General features: G+C 34.0%; 1 protein-coding gene across 1 annotated transcript; it reads left to right on the plus strand.

The window, feature by feature from the left end:
• The first annotated feature begins 14162 nt into the window (after positions 1-14162).
• Positions 14163-18005, plus strand: LOC130973229 (uncharacterized). The gene is made up of 9 exons (XM_057897665.1): positions 14163-14271; positions 15183-15257; positions 15371-15436; positions 15616-15713; positions 15815-15852; positions 16328-16415; positions 16515-16874; positions 17215-17280; positions 17537-18005. The coding sequence occupies exons 2-9, from the start codon at positions 15197-15199 to the stop codon at positions 17684-17686; spliced, it is 927 nt and encodes a 308-aa protein (XP_057753648.1). The 5' UTR covers positions 14163-14271; positions 15183-15196; the 3' UTR covers positions 17687-18005.
• The last annotated feature ends 6665 nt before the right edge of the window (positions 18006-24670 follow it).

Here is a 24670-nt window from a genome sequence, read left to right on the forward strand (position 1 = left end):
CATCTGAATCACCAAGTTTCTAATTGATGCTTTGGTTTCCTACATTAAACTATTGACGATCGGATTTTCTATCGGTAAAGAATTCACAAATAAGTTCGCGTTGTAAGTATAGTTTCTAAACCAATAGAGAATCCTTTCATACAAAAGTTTGGTTGTCACAAGTAACAAATCCAGTAAAATTTATAAACCGAAGTATTCAAACCTCGGGTCGTCTTCTCAAGGAATTGCAGGGAAGTATGATTTATTATTGGTTATGGAAAATAATATTTTTGGGTTTTCGAAAGTTTGAATAAGGAAAATAGATTGCAGGGAATTAAATCAATAGCAAAGAAAACTCTTGGCAAGGTATGAAAATTGGAAGTCCTATCCTAGTTATCCTTATCAATGGTGATGAGAATTATATTTTTGCTCCCACTCAGTCAACCTCTAACTATGAAGGTAAGTCAAGTGGACAAATCAATTTAACACCTAAAGTCCTAGTCAACTCCTAAGGAAAGAATAGAGTTATAGGAATCTAAATCAATCAGCAAAGATAATAATTATAATCACGATGAGTTTGACAACTCAAAAGTCACCAATTAATCAACCAGAACCAAGAATATAGAAAGCTAAATAAAAATCGTATATCTGAAATACCTCAAATTTCATTAATATAAAGAAATCAAATCTAATATGGAAAAGTTCATAAGTTAAATTGGGAAAATAAATAAAAGGAACATTAAACCTAGAAATTGAGAAGAAGAAATCCTAAATCCTTTAAGAGGAATCCTAATCATAAATCCTAAGAGAGAGGAGAGAGCCTCTCTCTCTAAAAACTACATCTAAAACCTAAAATTGTGAATTATGAATGAATGATGATGAATTGTTCCATTATGAATGGATGCATTCCCCCACTTTATAGCCTCTAATATGTGTTTTCTGGACCGAGAACTGGGTCAAAAACAGTCCAGAATTCGCTGGTTATGAAATCAAACACGCTGATTTTTGTCACTGCGATGTGTCCGCGTGGAGCACGCGTTCGTGTCGCCTAGATGTACGACCACTATAACAAATTATATATCATTTCGAAGTCCTGAACGTTAGCTTTCTAACGCAACTGGAACCGCATCATTTTGACCTCTGTAGCTCAAGTTATGGTCGTTTTAGTGCGAGAGGGTCAGGCTAATAGCTTTGCAGTTCCTTCAATTTCTTGTATTCCTTCCACTTTTGCATGCTTCCTTTCCATCCTCCAAGTCATTCCTGCCCTGTAAACTCTGAAATCACTTAACACACATATCACGACATCGAATGGTAAGAAGAGAGGATTAAAATTAGTAATTTAAGGCCAAAGAAACATGTTTTTAATCATAGCACAAAATCAGGAAGGAAAAAGTAAAACCATGCAAATAGTATGAATAAGTGGGTAAAGAGTTGATAAAAACCACTCAATTGAGCACAAGATAAACCATGAAATAGTGGTTTATCATATTCTTGGCAAGTTCTGCAACTAAAGATTTCAAGTTAGAAGATTTCTGAGAAGAGGAGGGTACATGATGTCATTGAGAGGATTGAAACTGTCGATTGTTATTGTTGAGATTATTCTGATTAAAATTACCCAGAGCAGAGTTGTTGTGGTTGAAGTGTGGTTGCCTCTAAGGTTAATTTTGCATCCAAAATTTGGGTGATTCCTCTACCACAGATTATAAATCTTGGAAAACAGATCATTGTTGGGAGGTCGGGAGATATTGCTCATGTAATTAAGCTGTTCAAGAGGAAATTGACCGTAATCATAACTCTCACCTATAGAAAATTCACCACTTATGTCAAAAGAAACATCTTGGTTTGTAATAGCTGAGACTTGTAATCCAACCAAGTGTTGGGTAATGAAATTTATCTGTTGAGACAGGGCTTTATTCTGAGCAAGAATGGTATCCAGAGCATTTAGTTCCATGACTCCTTTGCTCATGGTGGTTCTCTCAGAAGAGCATAGATAGTAGTTGTTAGCGACCATCTCAATCAACTCTAGAGCCTCGTTAGTGGTTTTCTTCATATGAAGGGATCCTTCTGCAGAATTATCTAAAGAGGTCCTGGCGGCCTAAGTAATTACATCATAAAAGATCTGCAACTGTATTCAGTCTGGAAACATGTCGGGAGGACACTTTTTGAGCATAACCTTGTGCCTTTCCCAATTTTCATAGAGAGACTTACCCTCTTGTTGCCTGAAGGTCTAAACATTAGTCCTCAACTTGGTCAGTCTCTGAGGTGGAGAGAATTTGATTAAGAACCGGCTGACTACATTATCCCATGTATCCAGGCTCTCCAGGTGCTGTGTATCAAGCCACTGCTTTTCTCGGTCCCGTACAGCAAACGAAAAGAGCAATAACCAGTAAACATTTGGATGGACTCCGTTGGTCTTCACTGTATCACAAATTTGAAGAAAATTAGAGATAAACAAGTTTGGGTCTTCCTGTGGGAGTCCACGAAACTGACAGTTTTGTTGCACCAAAGTAATGAGTTGATGCTTTAAGTGAAAGTCGTTGGCATTCATAGGGGGCACAACAATGCTACTGCCATGGAAAGTGGAATTTGGAGCAGTGTAAGAATCAAAAGTTCTTTTAGGTTGCTCAGGAGTATTAGGAGCATTGGGAATAACAACATTGTTGTTGTTTTTTGGCTCCATAGTAATTACTTTAGCTTCTTCCTTAGAATTGTCTCTGAAACTTTCAGTAGCTCTAAAAGCTCTAGTCTGTTGTTGGCATCTTCTAACGGTCCTTTCAATCTTAGGATCAAAGTTAAGAAGAGGTTCTTTGTCCCTGTTCTTACTCATAAATAAATAGAGAACAAGAAAAAGTGGGAATCTCTATGTCAGAGTGAAGAGAGTTCCTAGTGAGGTAAACTGAGTATAAGAATTAAAATAAAATAAACTAAATAAAAGAAGTCAATATTTTTGAAAATAAAGAATAAATTTAAAGCAAAATTTGAAATTAAGAACAGAAAAGAAAGAAAATAAAATAAATAAAACCAATGAAAAATTCAAGAAAAAGAATTAAAAAATTAAAGGGAAAAAATTAAGCAAATTAAAGCAAGAAAATGTCTAATCTAGGCAATCAAACAGCGAATAGTTGTCAATCACAATTAATCCCTGGCAATGGCACCAAAAACTTGGTGCGGAATTTAAAATCCATAACTTACCGACAAGTGCACCGGGTCGTACTAATTAATAAACTTAGGTGAGGGAGTATCGATCCCATGAGGATTAATGGATTGAGCAACAATAGTTGAGTGATTAGGCTAGTCAGACAGGCTAAATTGAGTATTTTGTGTTCTAGGTATCATAAAACAGTGAATTAGAGAATTCAAAAAGCAAGTAATGAATGGTTGGTAAAAAGAGTATGAGAAAATAGTTAAGGCTTTGGAGATGATTAATTTTTCGAATTAATAATTCTTACCAACTACTTTAATCATGCAAAGGTTCAATTCATGGCAAACTTTAATTGATTAAACCCTAATTTCTTAGTAATTTAATCTCCTCTAACCTAGTCAATTGCCAATTCCTTGGTCATCACTTAATTTTAATTAGAGGATTAAGTCCGATTCTAGTTTATGAGCTACACAAACCCTACATACTCAAAGATAAGATAATTATATGTCACGTATCACATTAAGTCTAAGTAGTTAGAGGGTTATGAGGAATTGCTTTCAAGCTATTGTTCAATTGATTTAACTTTTTCAAGATTTAACAAGAACTCAATTAGAAAAGGAGTTATCTTCCAATATACTCTAATCCCTAGGATGAAAAACGAAAGCAATCCTTGAATTTAAACCAATACATTAATTAAGAGTAGATTGACAATAATATTAATTCATCAAAATAAACAAAGCTCCTAACCTTAACAGCAGAGGTTTAGTTGCTCATAGCTCAGAGAAAAACATAAAGCAAAAAGTATGAAAGTGCAGAATGAGGGACAAAAAGAGAAGAGAGCTCGAAGCGCTGAATCTTTTCTCCTTTTATATCTAATCCTACTTGATTTGAAATTCAAATTAAAAAATCCTAAAAGATTTTGTTTTATTTTAAATAAAATTAAAAACTAAAAGCTAAACTAAGCCTTACATGTAAGTTGAAGACGTGCTATTAGCGCTAAACGTCAAGCAGTGGCATTTAGCGCCGCTAGACAGAGAGCTTCCTTGGCAATTTTGGACTCTTGGCACTAAAGGTAATGGTGTTTAGTGCCACTAGCATACATCCTGGGCACACTTTACGAAGCTCTTGGCGCTAAATGCCGAGTCGTGGTATTTGGCGCCAGCTGAATATAGAGCTTGCACGAACTTCTAGGCTTGTGGTGTTAAACGCCAGGCAGTGGCGTTTAGCGCCAACTTGGAAGCATCAAATTTCTTCCTTTTTCTTCTGGATGAACTCTGTAAAACTCGTCTGAACTTCACCTAAAATAATGAAAACAATAGAGCAATGCAAATAGCATCCAAACAGGTCTAAAACATCAAAATCGAATAAAAACTCCATAAACACACATCTAAATTCCTAAGAAAATATAGGAAAGATGCTCACGCATCAGTGGTTCCTGAGTACTTTAAGCAATTCAACTTCCTCAGACAAGTTCAAAGAGGAACTTATGATTATTGAAAAACTATTATCATCACCAATAAAGGCATGTTTGAGGGTTGGAAGCATGGGCTTTATTTTAAGTTTGGGTGGTCCCTCCTCCTTGTCAGGGGGCTAAAGTAGCTTCATTTTGTGGTGATGGACAATTTTTTTCATCACCCATGTAGCCTTCTTTAGGGGACTCCTCTAGGGAAGTGTTTATCTCTTTCTCTTCTAAGATTTCTTACACCAAAGGATCAATTAAGTCAATTTTCATACAATCCTCTGAGTCACTAGGATGTTGCATGGCCTTGAAGACATTGAGCACAATGTGCTCATTATGAACTCTTAAAGTGAGCTTTTCTTTTTGCACATCAATTAAAGCTCTCCCAGTGGTGAAGAATGGCCTCTCCAAAATTACAGAGGCATTTACATCCTCCTCTATGTCAAGAATAACAAAGTCAGCAGGGAATATAAATTCCCACTTTCACTAACACATTCTCAATTACTTCGTGTGGCAATTTAATGGAATGGTCATCTAATTGGAGAGAGATTCTTATTAGTTTGACTTCTTCAATATGCAAATTTTTCATCAAAGAAAGAGGCATTAAATTAATGCTAGCTCCCAAATCACAAAGAGCTCTTTTTATAATGATTTCACCAATAGTGCAAGAAATTACGAACCTCCCAGGATCTTTCAATTTTTGGAACAAGTTCTTTTGAATTATTGCACTACATTCTTTTGTGAAAACCATAGTTACATCCTCTCTCCAATTCCTCTTTTTTGCTATCAACTCCTTCATAAATTTGGCATAAAGAGGTATTTGTTCCAAGGCCTCAACAAAAGAGATTTTGATTTGCAATTTTCGAAAAACTTCCAAGAACTTAGAGAATTATTTGTCCTTGTTCTCCTTTTGAAACCTTTGAGGGAATTGGAGTTTGGGCTCATACTCTTTAACTTTTGCCTTCTCTGGTGCTTTTCCTTTATGAGCTTGAATTGGAGAATCACAGGCTTGTGCATCGTGTGGAATAGAGTTCTCCATGGCTTCTTTGGATTTCTTGTTGTTGGCATCTTCTATGGCTTCTTTTTCTGCCACTTTTCCACTTCTCAAATTAATAGCTTTGCACTTTTCTCTTGGATTTGGAATCGTATCACTGGTAAAAGCATTTGTGGTTTTTTCAAAAATTTACTTTGCAAGTTGACCTACTTGCACCTCTAGATTCTTGATGGAGGCCTCTTGGTTCTTAATAGTTGCTTTGGTTTCTTGCATAAAATTGGAGGTTTCTTCCATGAAATTGGTACTTCTTTGGATAAGTGCAGATGTATATTGGGTGAGTTTTTCTAAGTCATTTTCAGAGTGGTTGTCCTTTGTGGGTTCTGTGGTAGTTGTGTGGGAGATGTTTGTGAAAGGTGAGGGTTGTTGTAGGTATTAAAGTTATTGGTTATTTGATTTTAATTTTCCAGCCAAAGTTAGGGTGGTTCCTCCATCTAGGGTTGTAGGTTTTAGAAAAACGGTCATTGTGTGGTCTAGATGAATTTTCCATGTAATTAACTTGCTCAACAAAGGGATGATCTTGATTGAAAGGCTTAGAATTTTCACTTTGATGGCCCTCATAGGTGTGGCCTTGGGTTCCTTTTGCAAAAACTTGTAAATGTCCTAGTTGCTTGTTAATTGCACTTATTTGTTGAGACATAGCCTTGTTTTTGCCAAAAGAGTGTCCAAAGTATCTAACTCTCTCGCACATCTCTTCATTGTTCTTTCAAATGAGTAAAAATATTGATTGTTAGCCACAATCTCAATCGAATCCAAGGCTTCTTCAGTGGTTTTCATATGCATGGATCCTCCAGTTGAGGAGTCCAATAAAGTGCTAGAAGCGGGGGTGAGCCAATGATAGAATATTTGTAGTTGCACACAATTAGAAAATATATCTTAGGGGCAATTTTTCAATAATCCTTTGTACTTTTTCCAAACTTCATAAACATATTTTCCATCTTTCTGAGTGAAAGTTTGGCTATCATGTCTCAACTTTGTCAACCTCTATGGAGAAAAAATTGGTTAAGAACTTATTAACCAAGTCATCTCTATTCTCTCATTTGGTTGAGTTTCAAGTCACTGCTTAGCTCGTCCCTTACAGAGAATGGGAATAACACCAAGCGATATGCTTCAAAGTGATGGTTTTGTTAAACAAACAATTGCTGAATGTGTGAGGTTCATCCTTCTTACTTTGAAGTGTCAGGGCTGTGGTAGAAGTGCTGCTCACATACTTTCGGTCATAAGAGTGGACGAGCACTATATCTCAGGAAAAGTAAGCTGGACACTATATCTCTGGGGGTTTCCATTTATAAACGTGACCAAAAGCGACATTCCCATGGGAATGTGTCGGGTTGGCAGTTGAACCGACAATGTAATATCACATCTAATAGGATAGACATTCATCGTATGCATCTGTGTGACATTATTTGGGTGTGCATATTGTAATTGTTTTACCTATGTAAATAATTATGTTTAACTGTTAATTATTATACTTGATGTAACTGCCTTGATTGTGTTTGTGACTGAAATTGGTTGGATTATGGTGAATTGGAGGTTGATTGATTTGTTTGGGCCTGAGGCCTTAATTGCTTATGTGATAGGCCGGAGGCCATGATTGATTTGTATTGTGGTTTAGTAAAGTATGAAAAATCAAACTGGTTTAGCATAGACTTAGTAAACCTATGCTTGAAATAGGTTGGTTATTTATACTGTCTTGGAAAAACTTTTAAGAATTTATAAGAAAGGAAAAAGGCTTTGGATTTTTAAGAATTAACTGATTTCGCTTTTAAAAAGAATTTTGGATTTCTGAATGTAAACCTTTGGCTTTTGAAAGGATACATAAGACGAGCAATGATCACTGTACCTTGAACACAACTTTATTTCACGTATCTTAATATAGCAATCCTTTAACCATATAGTGAAAACCAGCGAGGACGAAGTTCTCACTCCCCTATAGGTTTTTCCTGTTCAGGATACGGACAAAGAAATCAAGAAGAGTTTATTTCATTTTTATTTATATGATGTATAGTATTGTTTTAGATATTATGGTTTCATTTGCCTTTATCTTTACATATTTTTGTAAGAGGGATAGGAATTGTGATATGAAACACTTGTAAGTTATTACTATGTATATATATAATTAAAAGTATTGTATCTGGATTGTATGTACGTATTTATGTCTTTCAACTATGAAGTCTTTTGAAAGGTTATAAGGTTTTAAGTTTTAAACAGGCTCCTATTATAGTATTAAATATGTTTAGAGTCGTTGTAATATCCAAGCTATCAGAGTGATGCAACTGGAGGCGTAACATTCTGGTAGCCAGGGTGTTACACATGCCTTCAACGCATGCATGCACGTTGAAGGCATGTGAATAAGCTAATGCAAGCATATAAGGTGAAATAAGGCATATTTAATAAAGAAAAGCTTGCATGCATGTGAATGTGAATATATAAGCACCTCAAAGTTAAAAATCAATAATAAAGGTAGGTTGCATGGAAAATAAAAGGAACCTAAAAGGAGAATAAATAAAATAACAAACTAGCTAAGTGCGTGCATGGAGGGATATACATTGCATGGGTGAAATGTGCAACACCAAACTTAGTGTGAAATACCAAACTTAGTATTACACACTCACTAGGAGGTAGGGCCAAGTACCTAGTGTGATGCGGCTCAATGTTGGTGTAGCAATACCAAACTTAATCCTTGGAACACATACACCAAATTACTCAAACAAAAGAAATAAAAAAAGAACAATTATCAAACATTGGGTTGCCTCTCAATAAGTGCTTCTTTAACGTCACTAGCTTGACGGTACAATTCCTTTTAAGTGAGCTTGTGAACTATTCTTTGATGGTCGACCTCGCCTAAGAAATAGTGCTTCAACCTTTGGCCATTGATTTTGAATGTTCTCTGTGAAAGTTCTTCCATAATTTCAATGTGATGATAAGGAAAGACCTTTGTGATAGTGAAAGGGCCAGATCATCTAGATTTAAACTTACTTGGGAAGAGTTTGAGTCTTGAATTGAATAGGAGACCCTTTGGTCAAGCTTAAAAGTTTTCGTTTAGATCCTCTTATCATGCCACATATTAGTTTTCTCCATGTAGAACTTGGCATTCTCATAAGCTTCCACTTGAAACTAATCAAGCTCATTAAGCTGAAGTAACCTCTTGTCTCCTACAGCTTTAGCCTTAAAATTTTGAAATTTGGTGGCCTGGTAAGCTTTATGCTCCAATTCCTCTGGCAAGTGACAAGATTTTTCATAAAAAAGCTGATATGGAGACATGATAATAGGGTCTTGAAAGTTGTTCTATATGCCCATAGAGCATCATCTAACTTCTTGGCCCAATCTTTCTTTGTAGCTCCCACAATTTTCTCCAGAATTCGCTTAAACTCTCTATTGGAGATGTAACACCCTACCACACAGAGTTTTACGCTTAAATTGTAAAATAGAGGTGGTGAGGTATTACAACATCTAAAATAATATATATAGTAATAGTTGAAAGGAATTTATACCAAGGAGCCTTGAAGAAAAGCTTAAACAAAAGTTGCAAAATGAAAAGCGCAACGCTCACGTAAACAGAAACTAGAATCAGTTGAAAAACAAAGAAATATATACGTAAGAGCGGAAAAACAACAGATACATAATATCAAGCTCCGAGCTCGACCTGAGAAGCCAAGGCTGGCCGGAGAATATCATATACATGTATATATATCCCAAGTATCCCAAAATATAGAAAAAAACCAAACTCCTGTTTTTCCAAAATAGCTTCTAGGAGGATAAAAAAAAGTTATATATACATAGGAGAGTCTATAAACATAAATGCATAACCAATAGTCCAAAATATAACGTGCCAAAGCTAAACTTCAGTTGCTCAGAAACTCCAAACGCCTAGAGAGGTGCCTCTCGACCTGTATCTAAAAAATAACAACATATGTATGGAATGAGAACCGAAGGTTCTCAACATGGTAAAGGTGCCCATGTACATAAGATATAAGGTCCTAAAAAAGCCAGAGGCTATTCTAAAACTTCGACACTCAGATTTAAAACTTAGAGTTATAATTTCAACTGGAAATAAGGCAAACTAATTAAGATACTCATGTTCTATTCTATATATAAGTTAACACCTCAATCTCACTCTCCTTCAACCCTCCAAAACACTGGTGGAACTACCCTCATCACTCCTCTGCCAAATGAGGATTCTCTCAGTTGCATAGACATACAATACAAACAAGGAAAACACAGATAGATTGCATTTACAGCAAGTAGAACACATAGCAAGTAAGCATAGATATTCAAATAGGCAAACCCAGTAATGCAAACTCAAACAAGACAAACAAATGCATATGCTGTATGCTTTTTCTACTGCCGTGAGCTCACATGTCGGTTACTTTGCCAGAACTCGACACACCCTGTAGCTAACCTGGATATCGTCTCTCTGACATGTCTCCACACTCTTGGGATATAGTGCCCACCATACTCATTGGATATAGTGCCTGTCGAATTTTCTGGGATAAAGTGTTCTCACACTCTTGGGATATAGCGCCTGCCACGCTCTTGGGTTATAGTATTCGACACACTTTCCAGGGTAAAGTGCTCCCACATTCTTGGGATATAGCGCTAGTCATGCTCTTGGAATATAGTGCCAGACACACTTTACAAACAAAGAGAAAGTGATGCAACAAGAATGGAACAGAACATACAGTGACAATTCACAATCATAATCGTAATCATTCACGTTCTTCTCATCATAACACCACCTCTCAACCTTCATTACTCAAGCACATAGTTCTCATCATCATCATCATCATCATCATCATCATCATCATCATCATATCTCATCACGTCACTTACTTATTTCAGACATATCTTCCAACACCAAAACTAACTCCGTCATCATATTTACTCATATTCTATAGCTTAAAACCTAGTCATCAGATCTTAAATAGAGTTTTCAGAGTTTGAAAGCTAAAGGACTGGATTAGTATATAAAAATTCTACTTTTATTTAGGAAATTTATGGCTGAATGAGGGAGGGCAAAATAGTAGGAACTTATCACATTGCGTATGCTGGCCACGTATGTGAGGATCCATTTTCACAGGTCTACGTACACGAGAATGTGTCCGCGTACGTGAGATATCCTGGCAGTGAGTGAATCTCGCGTTGCATGTGCATGCTCGCGTACGCGACTCTTCCTTTTTCTTAAAAAGCTATTAAGTTGCAGAATTTTCAAAATTTGACACCAAACTTCAAACGTGCAAAATTCTCTCGTTTTTCATTTGAAATAAGTTTGACAAAATTTAGGGGTCCAGAAGTTGAGTTATAATACGCCAAAGTTGGTCGAAAATCAAGTTTTTCCAAAAACACCAAAACCTCTTATTTTACCAATTTCTTAACTCAATACCAATATCCCAAGCTTCAAAATAGCACAAAACAAACCAAACCATATCTCAACACTTCTCATTCACTTCATAACACACCAATACACAATATCATCAAGTTCAACCCAATAATCTATATCCAAGACAACTTTATACATAATCATCAATATATTATTATCTATCATCAAAATCATCATTTCACCAACATCAACCACACTCATATCAATAACCATCAATCCAACCATGACACATCAATTCAACATATTGCATCAACTAAAACTACTAAGTATGCACCAAACACATAATTTAACTTATCTTAGGTAGTCTAGCCTAAGTTTTTAGGGAACATTATATATTATCTACGAGAAACCAAAACCATACCTTAGCCGGTTTCTCCCTAATGCTCGGAACACCTCAATTATCACTACTCCACAACTGTCCAAGGCTTCAAACATACGCCAAATAGAAAACACAACCTCCAAAGTCCAACATCAAGCTTTTAACACCACCAATTTGGTTCCCAATCACATATACACAATCTAATATCATACAATATTACTCAAAATCAACTTATGGTTAATAGTTATTAATGATTCACAAGAGTTAGTGGTTCCTTGCCTTACCAACGAAAGTTTGGGATAAGACCCGGCAAGTCCACAAGGCTAATTTGATCCTAAACACTAAAATCATATAATCTCTCAAAATCAAAATCTGAAATTCGAAATTTAGGAGAAAATGGCTGAGAAAGAAAAAGTGAGGTACTTACCAAATTGTTTAGTGAGCTTTGTAGAGCTCGACACGGTGGTCGCGTGACCGTAAATGGTGCAGCGATCGGAACTCCGAATTGAGATATATGATTAAATGAAATTGAGGCTAGGGTTTGAGACTCCTCTTTCAACGTGATTCTTAGTTGATTGGGGAAGAAGAGCTGATTTCCATGTTATATATGTTGGGCCATAGGCCCGGTCTAACAGGTCTAGCCCACTGGCCCGGTTTGGGGCCAAATCCTTTAAAATTGATGTTAAAATTCATATTTTAATTATTTCAACTTCATTAAATTATAAAATTTAATTTTCTAATTTCTTTAAATAATAATCAATTTATTGGCTAATTATTCCCTAATTATCTGGGGTTTACAGGAGACTTCCACTTGGCCAATTGTCTAAGGATGGTATGAAGTAGCGACCTTGTGTATCACTCTATACTTGAGGAGAAGAGTATCCAGCTACTTGTTGCAAAAGTGGCTTCCTCCATCACTGATAAAAGGTTCTAGGAACACCGCACCTATTGAAGATATTTTTCTTGAGGTAATTAAGCACCACTTTAGCATCATTAGTGGATAATGATACTGCCTCCACCCATTTAGAAACATAATCCACAATGACTAGGATATAATTGTTTGAGAATGAGAGTGGAAAAGGTCCCATAAAGTCAATCCCTGGCGTTCCCAGTTCTTGGCATAGCACGCCCTCTTCTTGGATTGCTTCCAAGGGCTTGATTTCGCTAAGGCATGGCATGCGCTCCTTGTCTTGTGGCACGCCCTTTACTTGAATGGCTTCTAAGGAATTGAATTGATCGAGGCGTGGCACGCCTAATTCTTGGTGTGACACTCCCTCTTTCTTGAATTGCATCCAGGGACTTGACTTGGTTCAAGCGTGGCACGCCCTTGGTTTTCTTCATGGGCATGGCACGCCCCTCTTTGATGGTACTGAGGCATGACATGCCTGGAGCTTGGCATGGCACACCCTTGTTGATGCTTTTAGGGCGTGGCATGCCCTTGAATTTGTGCAGCATGCCAAGTCTTCCTTTTTAGGACGTGGCATTCTTTGGATGGCATGTGACACGCCCTTCTTTCTTTGTTGATGGGCGTTGCACGTCTTGTGCCTGGGGTGGCACGCCTGGTATGTCCTATCTTTTGCTCAAGTGCATGGCTTCACCCTCATGTCCTTGACTCTTCATTCTTCATGCTAAACTTGCTCCTTAATTAACTTTAAATTTACTACTTGATTTACCTCTATTTTTATCATAATTCCTTGAAAACACTTAGTAGCACAAGATATTTAAAACTGATAAGATTAGAAGATAAAACTATAATTAAACTTGAGAAAACAACAAATTAAAACAAGAAAAATAACTAATGACGCAAATGCATCATCGTGTCACATCATAGTTTGTCTAAGTATAATGATATGATGATGAATTAATTAGTGATATGTTAATGCACAATTAAAAAAAAAACGAGTCAGGAACTAACGTGAATCACGTGACCAATCTCAAAAATATTTTTTGTGAAATTAAATATTAGGAACAATTTTAATGTATGTAGCACGCCAATTTCAAAGACGAATCGAAGACTTTAGACAAAAAAACAAAGACAAAATTAAATTATGAAAAAACTCACTATTACATTTTGAGGAACCCACCAATTATATACATGAAATAGTTTAATTTGTATGTTTGTTTTTATTTCATGCATCATGTCATTTGATAATTGCGCTGCTGATGCAGATTTCGCAATTGATCAACCTTTAACACAATACAAAAGCTCATTTCAATAAGTGAGGGAGTGAAAGAGTGAAAGTATACAACTGGAAAACCACAATTTTGATTCTTTCATAAAGTCCAGGAAAAAAGAGTATAAAATCAACAAATTTTAAATATGTGCAGATTGGCAATTGCTGTCGCTTTCTTAGAGAAGCTAAAAATCAAAGCAATCATCATGAGAGTTGCATTAGTTATTGTATTTGAGAAATTATCAAAAAGTAATTGAACAATATACGAAGGGTATTGGTAACTAAGAATATTACATGAAGAAATTTTTTATATAACATATAAATTAAATGTTTATTTTTTATTTTTTTTCTATCTATTATATTTGGAAAAAAAAAATTCTTTTTTAATTCCCTCTTAACCATATTTTTAGAATACTCTTTAACTAAAATTACATTTCCTTTAGAATCTCTAATACTCAAATAAAATTGTTGTTAATAATAAAAAAAAATATGAATTCACAATTCTTTCAAAAAAATATAATGAATGATAAATTAATATTATTATTATATTAATTCAGAAATAGTCACCAGAAAAAAATTCAGAAATATCCCTGCCACAGAAGCAACAATTTCTTCTCTATAAATACTCCTATTTGGCTCTCTTGTTCTTCCTCCCTCTCTACCTCACATTCTTCAATACTATTGCATTTGTATTCTATCGCTCTCTTAAAAGCTTTTGTTTCTTCTCCTCATAATCTTTTTTCTCACACATTCTTGTTCTGCTTCTGGTAAGGCAATGACTCCAATTTTTCTTTTCTTTTTTCTTGCTACTACTCTTTTCACTCTTCACATAATTCATATAAACCAAGACCTTCTTGGTGATCCATAAAGACACCAAAAATCTTAGTCATGAGTTTATGCTTTTGAGGCTTTTCTTTCTTTGAAATGCACTAAAGTGGATTTCAGAACAATTTCTCCGTTCTTTATTTGGTGATTTGAAAAGAGTTTAAAACATTTCTCTTTTGTATTATGAGGACTGAAATTTCTATATTTTTTCACTAAGTTTTCTTTTTAAAAGAACAATACAATTAGTCAGTTTTCTAGAAAATGTCTTTGAATGATGGATTATGTGATCCGAAAAGCTGATGCACTTTGGAAAGATATTTTCTCTGTCCTATAACTATAAGTTACGTTCTGTTTTTCAAAAGACCATATAATATGAAGGGTTTTTCTGTTTGTGCTCTCTTATTTCTCAATAATCTTTTTGTCTTTTTAATATTCTTGCCAATGTAATAATTGAAGACAACTTTAGAACATACACATGTTTGTCCAAAGTTCAGTGCCCCAAAGATACACCACTGTTGAACCTTCAAAGAGAAAAAATAAAATAAAGTGAAATTTAATTCAAGTGATTGTGGACTGTTCACTAAGAATCTTTATCCCAAATGGATTAGAATGGCACCTTGATTATTTGTCTCCCTTTAAGTGGCTTTTGATTCTGTTGGTGCTAATATGAGAGTCAATTATGACCAATTCGAAATATAAAATGATAATAATTGCAAAGGCCATTAAGATTGTGTTAATTTGATAATCACAGCGTATTTTTGTTCCCATATAAATATTTGCTCTGTTCAATTTGTCATGCATCAACAAATTGCTCAACTTTCTTTAATTTTGTGTTGTTATTATCTTTGAAAAGGTTTTGTGCCAGAAATGGAGTATGAGAACCGCTTCAGACAGGCCCAGAGACCAAAATATGATTGCCTTTTATTTGGTAAGCCTTTTACTATTAGTTATGTGATTATTCATTAATTAATCATTAGTTGTAAAATCTGAAACTTCATGTGGATATGATTATAATAATTAATATATATATTTTGGTTTTAGATTTAGATGATACTTTGTATCCACTAAGCTGTGGGATTGCAAAGGCATGTGGCCAAAATATCAAAGGTAAATACTTCTTTCTACATTTTTTAAAACTATATTTGAATTATTAAAACAAAAACAGACACAATAGTTCTGTATTTTTGTGTAATGTCTTTAGAACCAAACAAAACTTTGTTAACTTATTAATTTTATTTTTCTTTGCATTCTTTGATAATGACATAAATGCAAATTTTGATACATAGAGTATATGGTGGAGAAACTTGGCATAGAGAGAAGAAAGATTGATGAATTGTCCAACCTTCTCTACAAGAACTACGGAACAACTATGGCTGGGTTAAGGGTACGGTTCTTCCTTTCAATTTTTACTATTTTTCATTTCACAAATTAGACAAAGTGAGTCTTAAACCTATTATATTCGTTTTTGTTTCATTGTTAATTCAGGCAATTGGATATGACTTTGACTACGATGAATATCACAGGTATATTATATATTTTTTTAGAAGTTTTCAATTATTTTTACTTATTAATTTTAGAGAGTACTACCCAAATCATTTTTGAAGAAATTTTTATGTGGACGCTTTAGTCCTCAAAAGGCATTATTCACTAAACTATTCTCCAAAGTTTTATTTATTGAATAATTTTATTTTGTTAGATAAATCAGTTTTTATATTTATATTATTTATCTATACAGAGAAATTGATCTAAAAATTTTAAAAGTTATTAAAAATCGTTAAATAACGACAAATACTAATTTATATAATTTTTTTATGGAAATTTGACATGAGAATTTATTTGTCTAACGAAATAAAAAATTTAGGGCTAATTTGGTGTTTAAAATTTGTTAAAAAATAAATTGTCGGACTAAAAATTTCTTAGTATATTCCTCTTAATTTTACTTCTTCTATTATCTTGAAAAGGTGAAATTCAATTTTGATGTTACATTGTTTTTTCCAGTTATGTTCATGGGAGATTGCCTTATGAGAATCTAAAACCAGACACAGTTCTAAGAAACCTCTTGCTGAGCCTACCCTATAGAAAACTGGTAAGTTGTTTATTAATTAAGCAAAGAAAACTTTGAGAATATTATAATTAATGAAACCTAATGTTGTTGTGTGCATTCTCTATTTTGCCCTTATTGCAGATCTTCACAAATGCAGACAAAGTGCATGCAGTTAAGGCACTTAACAGACTTGGATTAGAGGATTGCTTTGAAGGGATAATTTGCTTTGAGACCTTAAATCCAATCCACAAAAGCAATGTTTCTGACGATGATGATGACGAAAACGACATTGACTTCATTGGTGGTTCTAGAAGAAGCATCAATCAAACCGAGAATAATAATAATGGGGGTGGTAGTAGCTCCAAAATCTTTGACATCATAGCTCATTTTGCTCAGATGAATCCGAGTTCTAATCTGCCAAAGACACCAATTATTTGCAAGCCCTCAGAAAATGCCATTCAATTGGCACTCAAAATAGCAAACCTAGACCCACAAAGAACTGTAAGAAAATTAAAACCAGACCTTGCTAAACTTAGTTTGTTCAAGTGAAATACCAGAATTATCCTCAAAGTTCAGCTCATGCCGCTGTAAAAATTATTCATAAAGAAACAAAAAATTAAATTCCTGATGAAATTTGCATGTTGGCAAAATTATCCATCATTCTTATACCTTCTATAATCAAATCACGTTTTTCTTTGGAAATGCCACAAAATTTTTATTTAATTTAAGTTATTTTTGTCAATAATATAATGTTTTTTACGGGATATTTTGGTACTTCACTTTATACCTTTTCTCCCTTTCAATTATATATTTTTCTTACAGTTTTATGTGTCATTTTCAGTTGTTCTTTGAGGACAGTGTGAGGAACATACAAGCTGGAAAACGTGTGGGACTTGACACAGTGCTGGTGAGTCACTGTGAAATTTTTGTTTTCTAGTTGGGAATTGAACTGATTGGCATTACATATTTCTATTGTATTATTGGAAGCATTTTAGGTGTACTACGAAATCAGGTGTTGCAGTAATTTTAGTCTTTGATTTCAATTATTACTAAAATCAGTTTTACAATTGAATTTCTGTATTTTATTATCATTATTATTAATAACGTGTATTTATGAAATGTGCGTAACTAATATGAGCCTCTAATTTGTGTTTGGTTACTAGGTTGGTACGTCTCAAAGAGCGAAAGGTGCAGATTATTCATTAGAAAGCATCCACAATCTTAGGGAAGCATTGCCTGAATTATGGGAATTAGCTGACGTCAAATCAGAAGTTGCTGCTTATGTTGGTGTTGAAACGTCTGTAACTGCTTAAATCGGAATTTGTTCATGGAGCTCACCTTAAATCTTTGATGAAATTATAATGGTATTAATAATAAGAAAATCCAATAATTTATTTTATTTTATATGTATGTAAAAAGGCCAGTGGTAATGGACCTAATTAAGAAAGGTGTAGTAGTAGGGACTCTGCTAGTTGATGTAGAAGCTATGATATTATCTTATGATAAATAAAATAATTAGTAATATAGGTAGTCAAAAGAGTAATTATAATATAGAAATATAATAAAAAAAAATTTTATTTTCTTGATAAGTACGTGATGTATATTTTTTTAATTATTGATCATTTTATCATTTATCTTTTTTCAGTATATTTAGAATCATTAATATTATTTTTAAAATTAATTTTAATTTTTTTCAAATCAAATCTCTAATATCTATCAATCACATTATTATCCATTAAAATATAAATTTTTTCCGAAATTTAACATCCAAAAAATTCATCACATTAAACCGAGTAGAAAATTATAATTTTTCCCTAATTCTATTCCAATTATAATTCCGCAAGAAAGAAGAACGAAAAAAAAAAACAAAAAAAAAATCTATTACTTCATAATTGGAGCATCACATAACATTGTCTTCTATTCTAGAAGTATATTATTATCTATTTACATGTTCTGAATAATTGTCATAAAAATAATTCATTATCAGTTGTGGCATGTGTTTGGATTGGATAAAAAAGATAAAAATTTTAATCTTTATTTTGCATTGAGGGGTTTACGAGAAGGGAAAAGGTGTCGCATTTTTTGGTTGTATAAATAGTGTTTTGTGGATAGAGATGATGAGATGGTTGAAAAAAAAAAAGGAGGGTGTTTTGGCGTTCTTATCAAAGGCAAAAATTTTAACTCCTTTAAACACATTGCAATCCATACCTATATAGCGTTCTTGGCCTTTTTTTTATCGGTTGTTATTGTTCCACACATACTCACATTTATCCATAATTTGATCTTTTATTTTCTTTTATTTTATATTATTATATTTCATTTTAACTTTTTTTTATTCGCTGTTTTGCTTGGTACGTGATGTGTAACATGTGTTTTGTTTAAAGATATTAACACTAAAATAAAAATAACATTGTCATATATGTATGCCTGTATATGTAAACGGTACACACACTTTAGGTTTTATTTTTCAAGCTTTTATGAATAACGGAGTAATAAAACAGATCATATGTAACTAAATTATAACTAATTTTAACTCTCGATTTATGTGAATTATATAAATAGTGACATTTAAATTCATATTTTAGCTATTAATAACATTATTAAGTGTATTAATTGTAAAGTAGCCATGGGTTTAATATGGTTAAAAATTATGCGTTAGTTTATTACTTTATTTGGAATAGGTCTTTTATCTTCATGAGTATGATCATGATACTTGGTGAAGAATTGCGATTGAACTTTGTATAATTATAAGAGTTCCATTAGGAAGACAATGAACTATTTTTATAATGTGTACAATAAGCTATTGAGTTATAAATTGAAGATTCCCCATACCTTCTAGAATAATCATCCGAGTAACATCTTCCCAAAAGCTTAAATTGATTTTGGGATTCACCAAGGATCGAACTATTGACCTTTTGGATCTAGCGCTCTAATACAATGTCTAATACCACTCATCCCAAAAGCTTCAACTAATGGGAAAAGATAACACTAATGATTATATCTCTAATACTCCAGAAACCTCCATTATACACATTGTACAAATATTCTATTGGCTCCTCATATTTTTCCTAATTATAATTATGACTTGTTTAAAAAGATCTTTGCATTGGTCAAGTAGCATCAATTTGTAACTCTTACATCATGGATGCTATGCTAGTTATATTAAGCAAAAATGTTATTGTAGTTCTGCTAATAAACAAAATGTTGGGATGTTACATTTAAGTTAAATGGTTTAATTAAGTATATATTCGTATTGTTTATGATCAAGTGTTCAAAAAATAAGCATTAAGAATGGCTCGTACCAAAAGCAAAAAAGATATATATAAGCATCACACTCTAGAAAGAGGACGGCCAAAAAAATCTGGTGGACTAAAAAATGTACGTTAAATAGTTAGTGGTGAATTAATAAGAATGTCAATTTTGAGTACCTACATAATTAATAAACAAAATAAGCTAAATTAACTTGGTGTTTTGTGCATTAATAGTAAATGTTAATACCGAATTTCTCTTCTATTGCCAATGTGTGCTGATTATGATTGTCGGTGTAGAAAATACTGGTCTCTAGATACTCGCCATGTTGCGTGGCTTCAGTTATGAATCATTTAAGTTCAGAAGAAGACGGAGCAAAAATGAGGGAGGTGGATAATATTGGCTTTGGTTGGCTAAGATATGTGTTGGAATGGACTATCAAACAAAATATTATGGTAGCCTTAGCATTGTCATACTGTCGGGATGAGAAGTCATTGATTGTAGGCACCAGAAAAATCTCCATAAGGATTGCATTCATTGCGCGGTGTTTTGGACTACCGAACCATGGTAAGTAAACCCCCAAATAAAATATAAAGAAAAGCAAGAAAGGAAATTTTGCCAAAATAATCTTGTTGAGTATATGTTTTATATAAAATTAACCAATAAAGATTTGAGCATTTACAAATTTTTGTATTTGGCTGGGGCGAGTTTCAAGAATCCAGAAACACCAGCAGAGCATCGAGTTTTTAAGAACATCACAGGAAAGACATATGCTGATTTAAAAAAGGATGTTATCATATGCTTTATACAATCCGATGATGATAGAATCATTTTTTGGAGACACTTCATCATGTTGATATCGAAGTGTAATTTGTTCTTTCCCTCACCAAAGACCATCGTTTCAGACATACATATACGGGCTGTCATTGATGTATTGAACCCATGGCAAATATATTAGGCCAGGTACATTTACGATCATCTAATTGTGGGGGTTGAGAAGTTTCAGAATGTAGGAAAGAAGACAGTAGATGGTTGTATGTTCGTGTTGCTGGTGAGCTGTATATCCCTAATCTTTGATTTGGTGTCTGTTAGTGTATAATATACTGTGATTATACTAACTACTATAACTTTTAGAGAATAGATCTCCATGCTACAAAAAATAGAGATTTAGAAAGATACAATGGGAGAGAACCGTTGGTCAGAGACTGATTGCTTGCTGATCTGAAGACAATGGATGAAAAGGAAAGCACATCGCACTCGGTGAGGCATAAGATAAATATATAATTTCATAATAGTGATAAGTGTGAAAGATATGTTTATGTATCACTTCTTTTATGCTCCAACAAAGATATATCTTATAATTTATCCACTATAGGGTCTTCTAAATTTAATTGGGATAAAGTCTGATCTATCGAAAAAGCATAGCTGCGTATCAAAGAGAGGATGCATTAGGAAAAAAACAAAGTTTAAGAGAAAGACGTATAAAGAAACTCCCACGGGAGATGACACTGAGACCGACACACGTGCTGGACATGCATCATCTGATAAATTTGATGAAGCTCATTTAGAAAAAAGGCATGTTAATGATTTTTCAGTTATGATATAAAATTTTTTTACTCTAACCTGTCTCTTTTTATTAGTGTACTAGTATCAATTTTTTTTTTCAAATTTGGGCATTTGTGTTAAAATAATTAATTATTACACATTTAGATGTATCATTTTATTTTTTATTTGTTCACTTCATAAATTAATAACTTTAGAACCTATGTGATTATTGATGGATTAATATGTAAACCATCATTTCTACTTTACCTCATATGCATATTTTAATACTATGTTACTCAACTGCTTTTGGTTTAATATATAACTTTTATGACAGTTTGTTTGGCGTTATTGCAAATGAATAAGGTTCTTTACTAATGCTAATACTAGTTACCTTGAATAGGAGTTCGAATAAGGTGCCTTTTTTATTATCACCTTTAGTTACTCAACCTTCAATTTATTTAAACAAAAATTGCAGTCAAGATTCCAAAAAAGGATGCTTTGGGGGGTAGGACAGTGTATATGAAGAAGAATGTAAGAAAACGCTCACAGGGGATGTGACTATGCCCGACACACCTATTTAAAATGCAACATATGAAAATATTAATGAAAGGCTTTCAGAGAAAAGGCAAGTTAGTTGAATTTAACCATAATACGAATATTGATATTTATAGTAGGTGCATGACCTTTTTTTCCTGATTCTTTCCTAATTTTTGGATGGTATGTGTAATCAACAAATGATCTTATCTATCTAAATTTTATGAATAGTACTCTACTTTCTTTACTTCAGTCCGTGCTAAAACCATTTTGGAAATGCATGTTTTCTAAACTGAAGTATAAAAGACTTGCACGAGAACTTGCAATAGGCACTAATTAAATTAAGAGGACTTAAGTGTTAATTAATGTGCAAGGATTTTAGAGAACTTGCAATGGTATTGTATGTTGTGCCAGAGGAACCAATTTAGGTTGGCTTTCCAATCCCATCATTCTTGCTTGTCATCACTCAGATGCACATACCAGGCTCATCGCCTGGATCTCCGGTAACAAACGGATCAAATGTGATGTCGGAACCCGAAGCACTAGAAAATATAAGGAAATTGGAAGATGTAGTGAAAACACCAATGGCATTAAGGGATGCTGCAAGGCCTACAGGTGATGACATAAATAGGATATACAGGTGGGCAACAGATTGTAAGGCTACACAAAATACCACGCTCTCATGGATTAGGAATGGTGATGATGTTTAGCTACGACGAGCGGACCTGCAATCATTGGGTTGGCGTAAAAGAGTAAGCAATACAGTAATATCGAACAAAAATGCGTTAGAATTTGGTGGGTATGATTTGTGCATTAAAGTGGTATGAAATGCATTGCTTTTATTCTATTCAGGTGGTTGATTACCATTGTACCATGTTCAAAGCTTCGAGCAACGCAAGGTTTTGCACGGATTTTTATTGTATTTTGCCAAGATTAACGGTTAGTGCAATCTGTCCTTACCCACTTAATATTAGTTCATCTCCACAATTGCCTCGGTAAAGGATAATTTTGAAAATATACGAAATCTTTAGTTATGAGCTATCACTCATCATTATTTCCTTAGGTGTTTAAATAATCAAAAATGGATTTTCAGGCGCTAATATTGACTAATGATAATATTAAATGATGTGTGGGCACGGAGATGGGATTTGTCCCTGTTCTTAGTGGGTTCCTAGGTCGCGGGCATCATTGATTCGATGCAGGAAACGCGAAACAAATGAAACATATAAGTAATTTCCGTAATTACTTATCATCTGTACACAAAATATTCTTTTCATAACAAGAATTTCATTAAAAGAAACTATATCCTAACATGCATTTTCAACAATAAAGTAGTTTGTTCCAATGTGTCTAAATGATCACTAGTGGCTATACATACTCCACCGGTATATTGATAACCTATGGGGGTTAGACTCCATGCACAATGAGCCAAGCTCCAAGAGGCAAAAGAAAATAGATAAGTATGTTATAACTGTTAATAGAATTAATAATGATTTTTTTGTGTTACTTGTTACTTTTGTTGTTTGTTTTTTTAATTATCTTCCCTTCTTTTTCTATTTGATTTGTCATAGGGCATTCTTCTCCAAGAGTTGGCTGCAACTGTAGACTAGAGTGTAGAATTTACAGCGGAGGACTTCGAGTGTTGCTATGAAATAATGAACCTAAAACAACCAAATGGGTAAGTGGGCTCGAGATGAAAACTAAAAAAGGTAAAAGGAAAAAATAACTGAAACTTAATTTTAATATATTGACACCACTCTTTATTGTTTGTGTTGGATAGGTGGGACTGTGGTGTATATGTCATAAAATGTATGGAGATGTGGGATCCAAAAAGCTTGGCACAGGATGGATCAAGCATACCTATTTGGACGACAGATAGTGTAATTTAAAACATATGCCGATGCTTATTTGCATATTTAATATATAACTTTTTTTTGGATGTATTCTACTTGTAATGGCTAAATTTATATTTGATTCTATAATGTATTTTATACCAAACAAATATACACATGTTTATTATTATAAGCCCAGCTGCAACAAATTCGGAAGAAAATTGTAATCGACATAATAATTTGCAAAGACAATATCTCTAGGAGTGTGGCATAGGGTCTACTCAATGTGCCACATCGTCATGTGGAGGATATGTGCAAGAAAAAAAGACTAAAGACCCTTGGAAGAATCCAAGGACGAGATTGCTGATTCGAAGGGCGGAATGGGCTAAGAAAGCTAAACAGAACTATAAGCAATAACCTGGGAAAATAGTTGATGTGTGTGTGATGAGCGGATAATTTATACGCTTTTTGGCATTATTTTTAGGTAGTTTTTAGTAAGTTCAAGCTACTTTTAGGGATGTTTTCATTAGTTTTTATGTTAAATTCACATTTCTGGACTTTACTATAAGTTTGTGTATTTTTCTGTAATTTCAGGCAATTTCTGGCTGAAATTGAGGGATCTGAGCAAAACTCTGAAAAAGGCTGACAAAAGGACTGCTGATGCTGTTGGAATCTGACCTCCCTACACTCGAAATAAATTTTCTGGAGCTACAAAATTCTAAATGGCGCGCTCTCAACGGCGTTGGAAAGTAGACATCCAGAGCTTTCCAGCAATATATAATAGTCCATACTTTATTCGGAAATTGACGACGTAACTTGGCGTTGAACGCCAAGTACATGCTGCTGTCTGGAGTTAAACGCCAGAAACACGTCATGATCCGGAGTTGAACGCCCAAAATACGTTATAACTTGGCGTCAACTCCAAGAAAAGCCTCAGCTCGTGGATAGATCAAGCTCAGCCCAAGCATACACCAAGTGGGCCCCGAAAGTGAATTTATGCATCAATTACTTACTCATGTAAACCCTAGTAGCTAGTCTAGTATAAATAGGATAAGTTACTATTGTATTAGACGTCTTATCTTTTGATCACTTTAGATCTAAGGAACATCTGGGGGCGCATAGTCCTTAGACCATGGG

Source organism: Arachis stenosperma, chromosome 4, assembly GCF_014773155.1.
Source record: "Arachis stenosperma cultivar V10309 chromosome 4, arast.V10309.gnm1.PFL2, whole genome shotgun sequence".
NCBI lineage: Eukaryota > Viridiplantae > Streptophyta > Magnoliopsida > Fabales > Fabaceae > Arachis > Arachis stenosperma.

What these genes read in the sequence shown, in the direction of transcription:
- LOC130973229 (XM_057897665.1), top strand. Translation starts at nt 15,197, where the DNA reads ATGGAGTATGAGAACCGCTTCAGACAGGCCCAGAGACCAAAATATGAT. An exon ending in ATGTGGCCAAAATATCAAAG is followed by an intron (nt 15,437 to 15,615) that starts GTAAATACTTCT and finishes TTTGATACATAG; the next exon opens with AGTATATGGTGGAGAAACTT. An exon ending in GACTACGATGAATATCACAG is followed by an intron (nt 15,853 to 16,327) that starts GTATATTATATA and finishes TGTTTTTTCCAG; the next exon opens with TTATGTTCATGGGAGATTGC.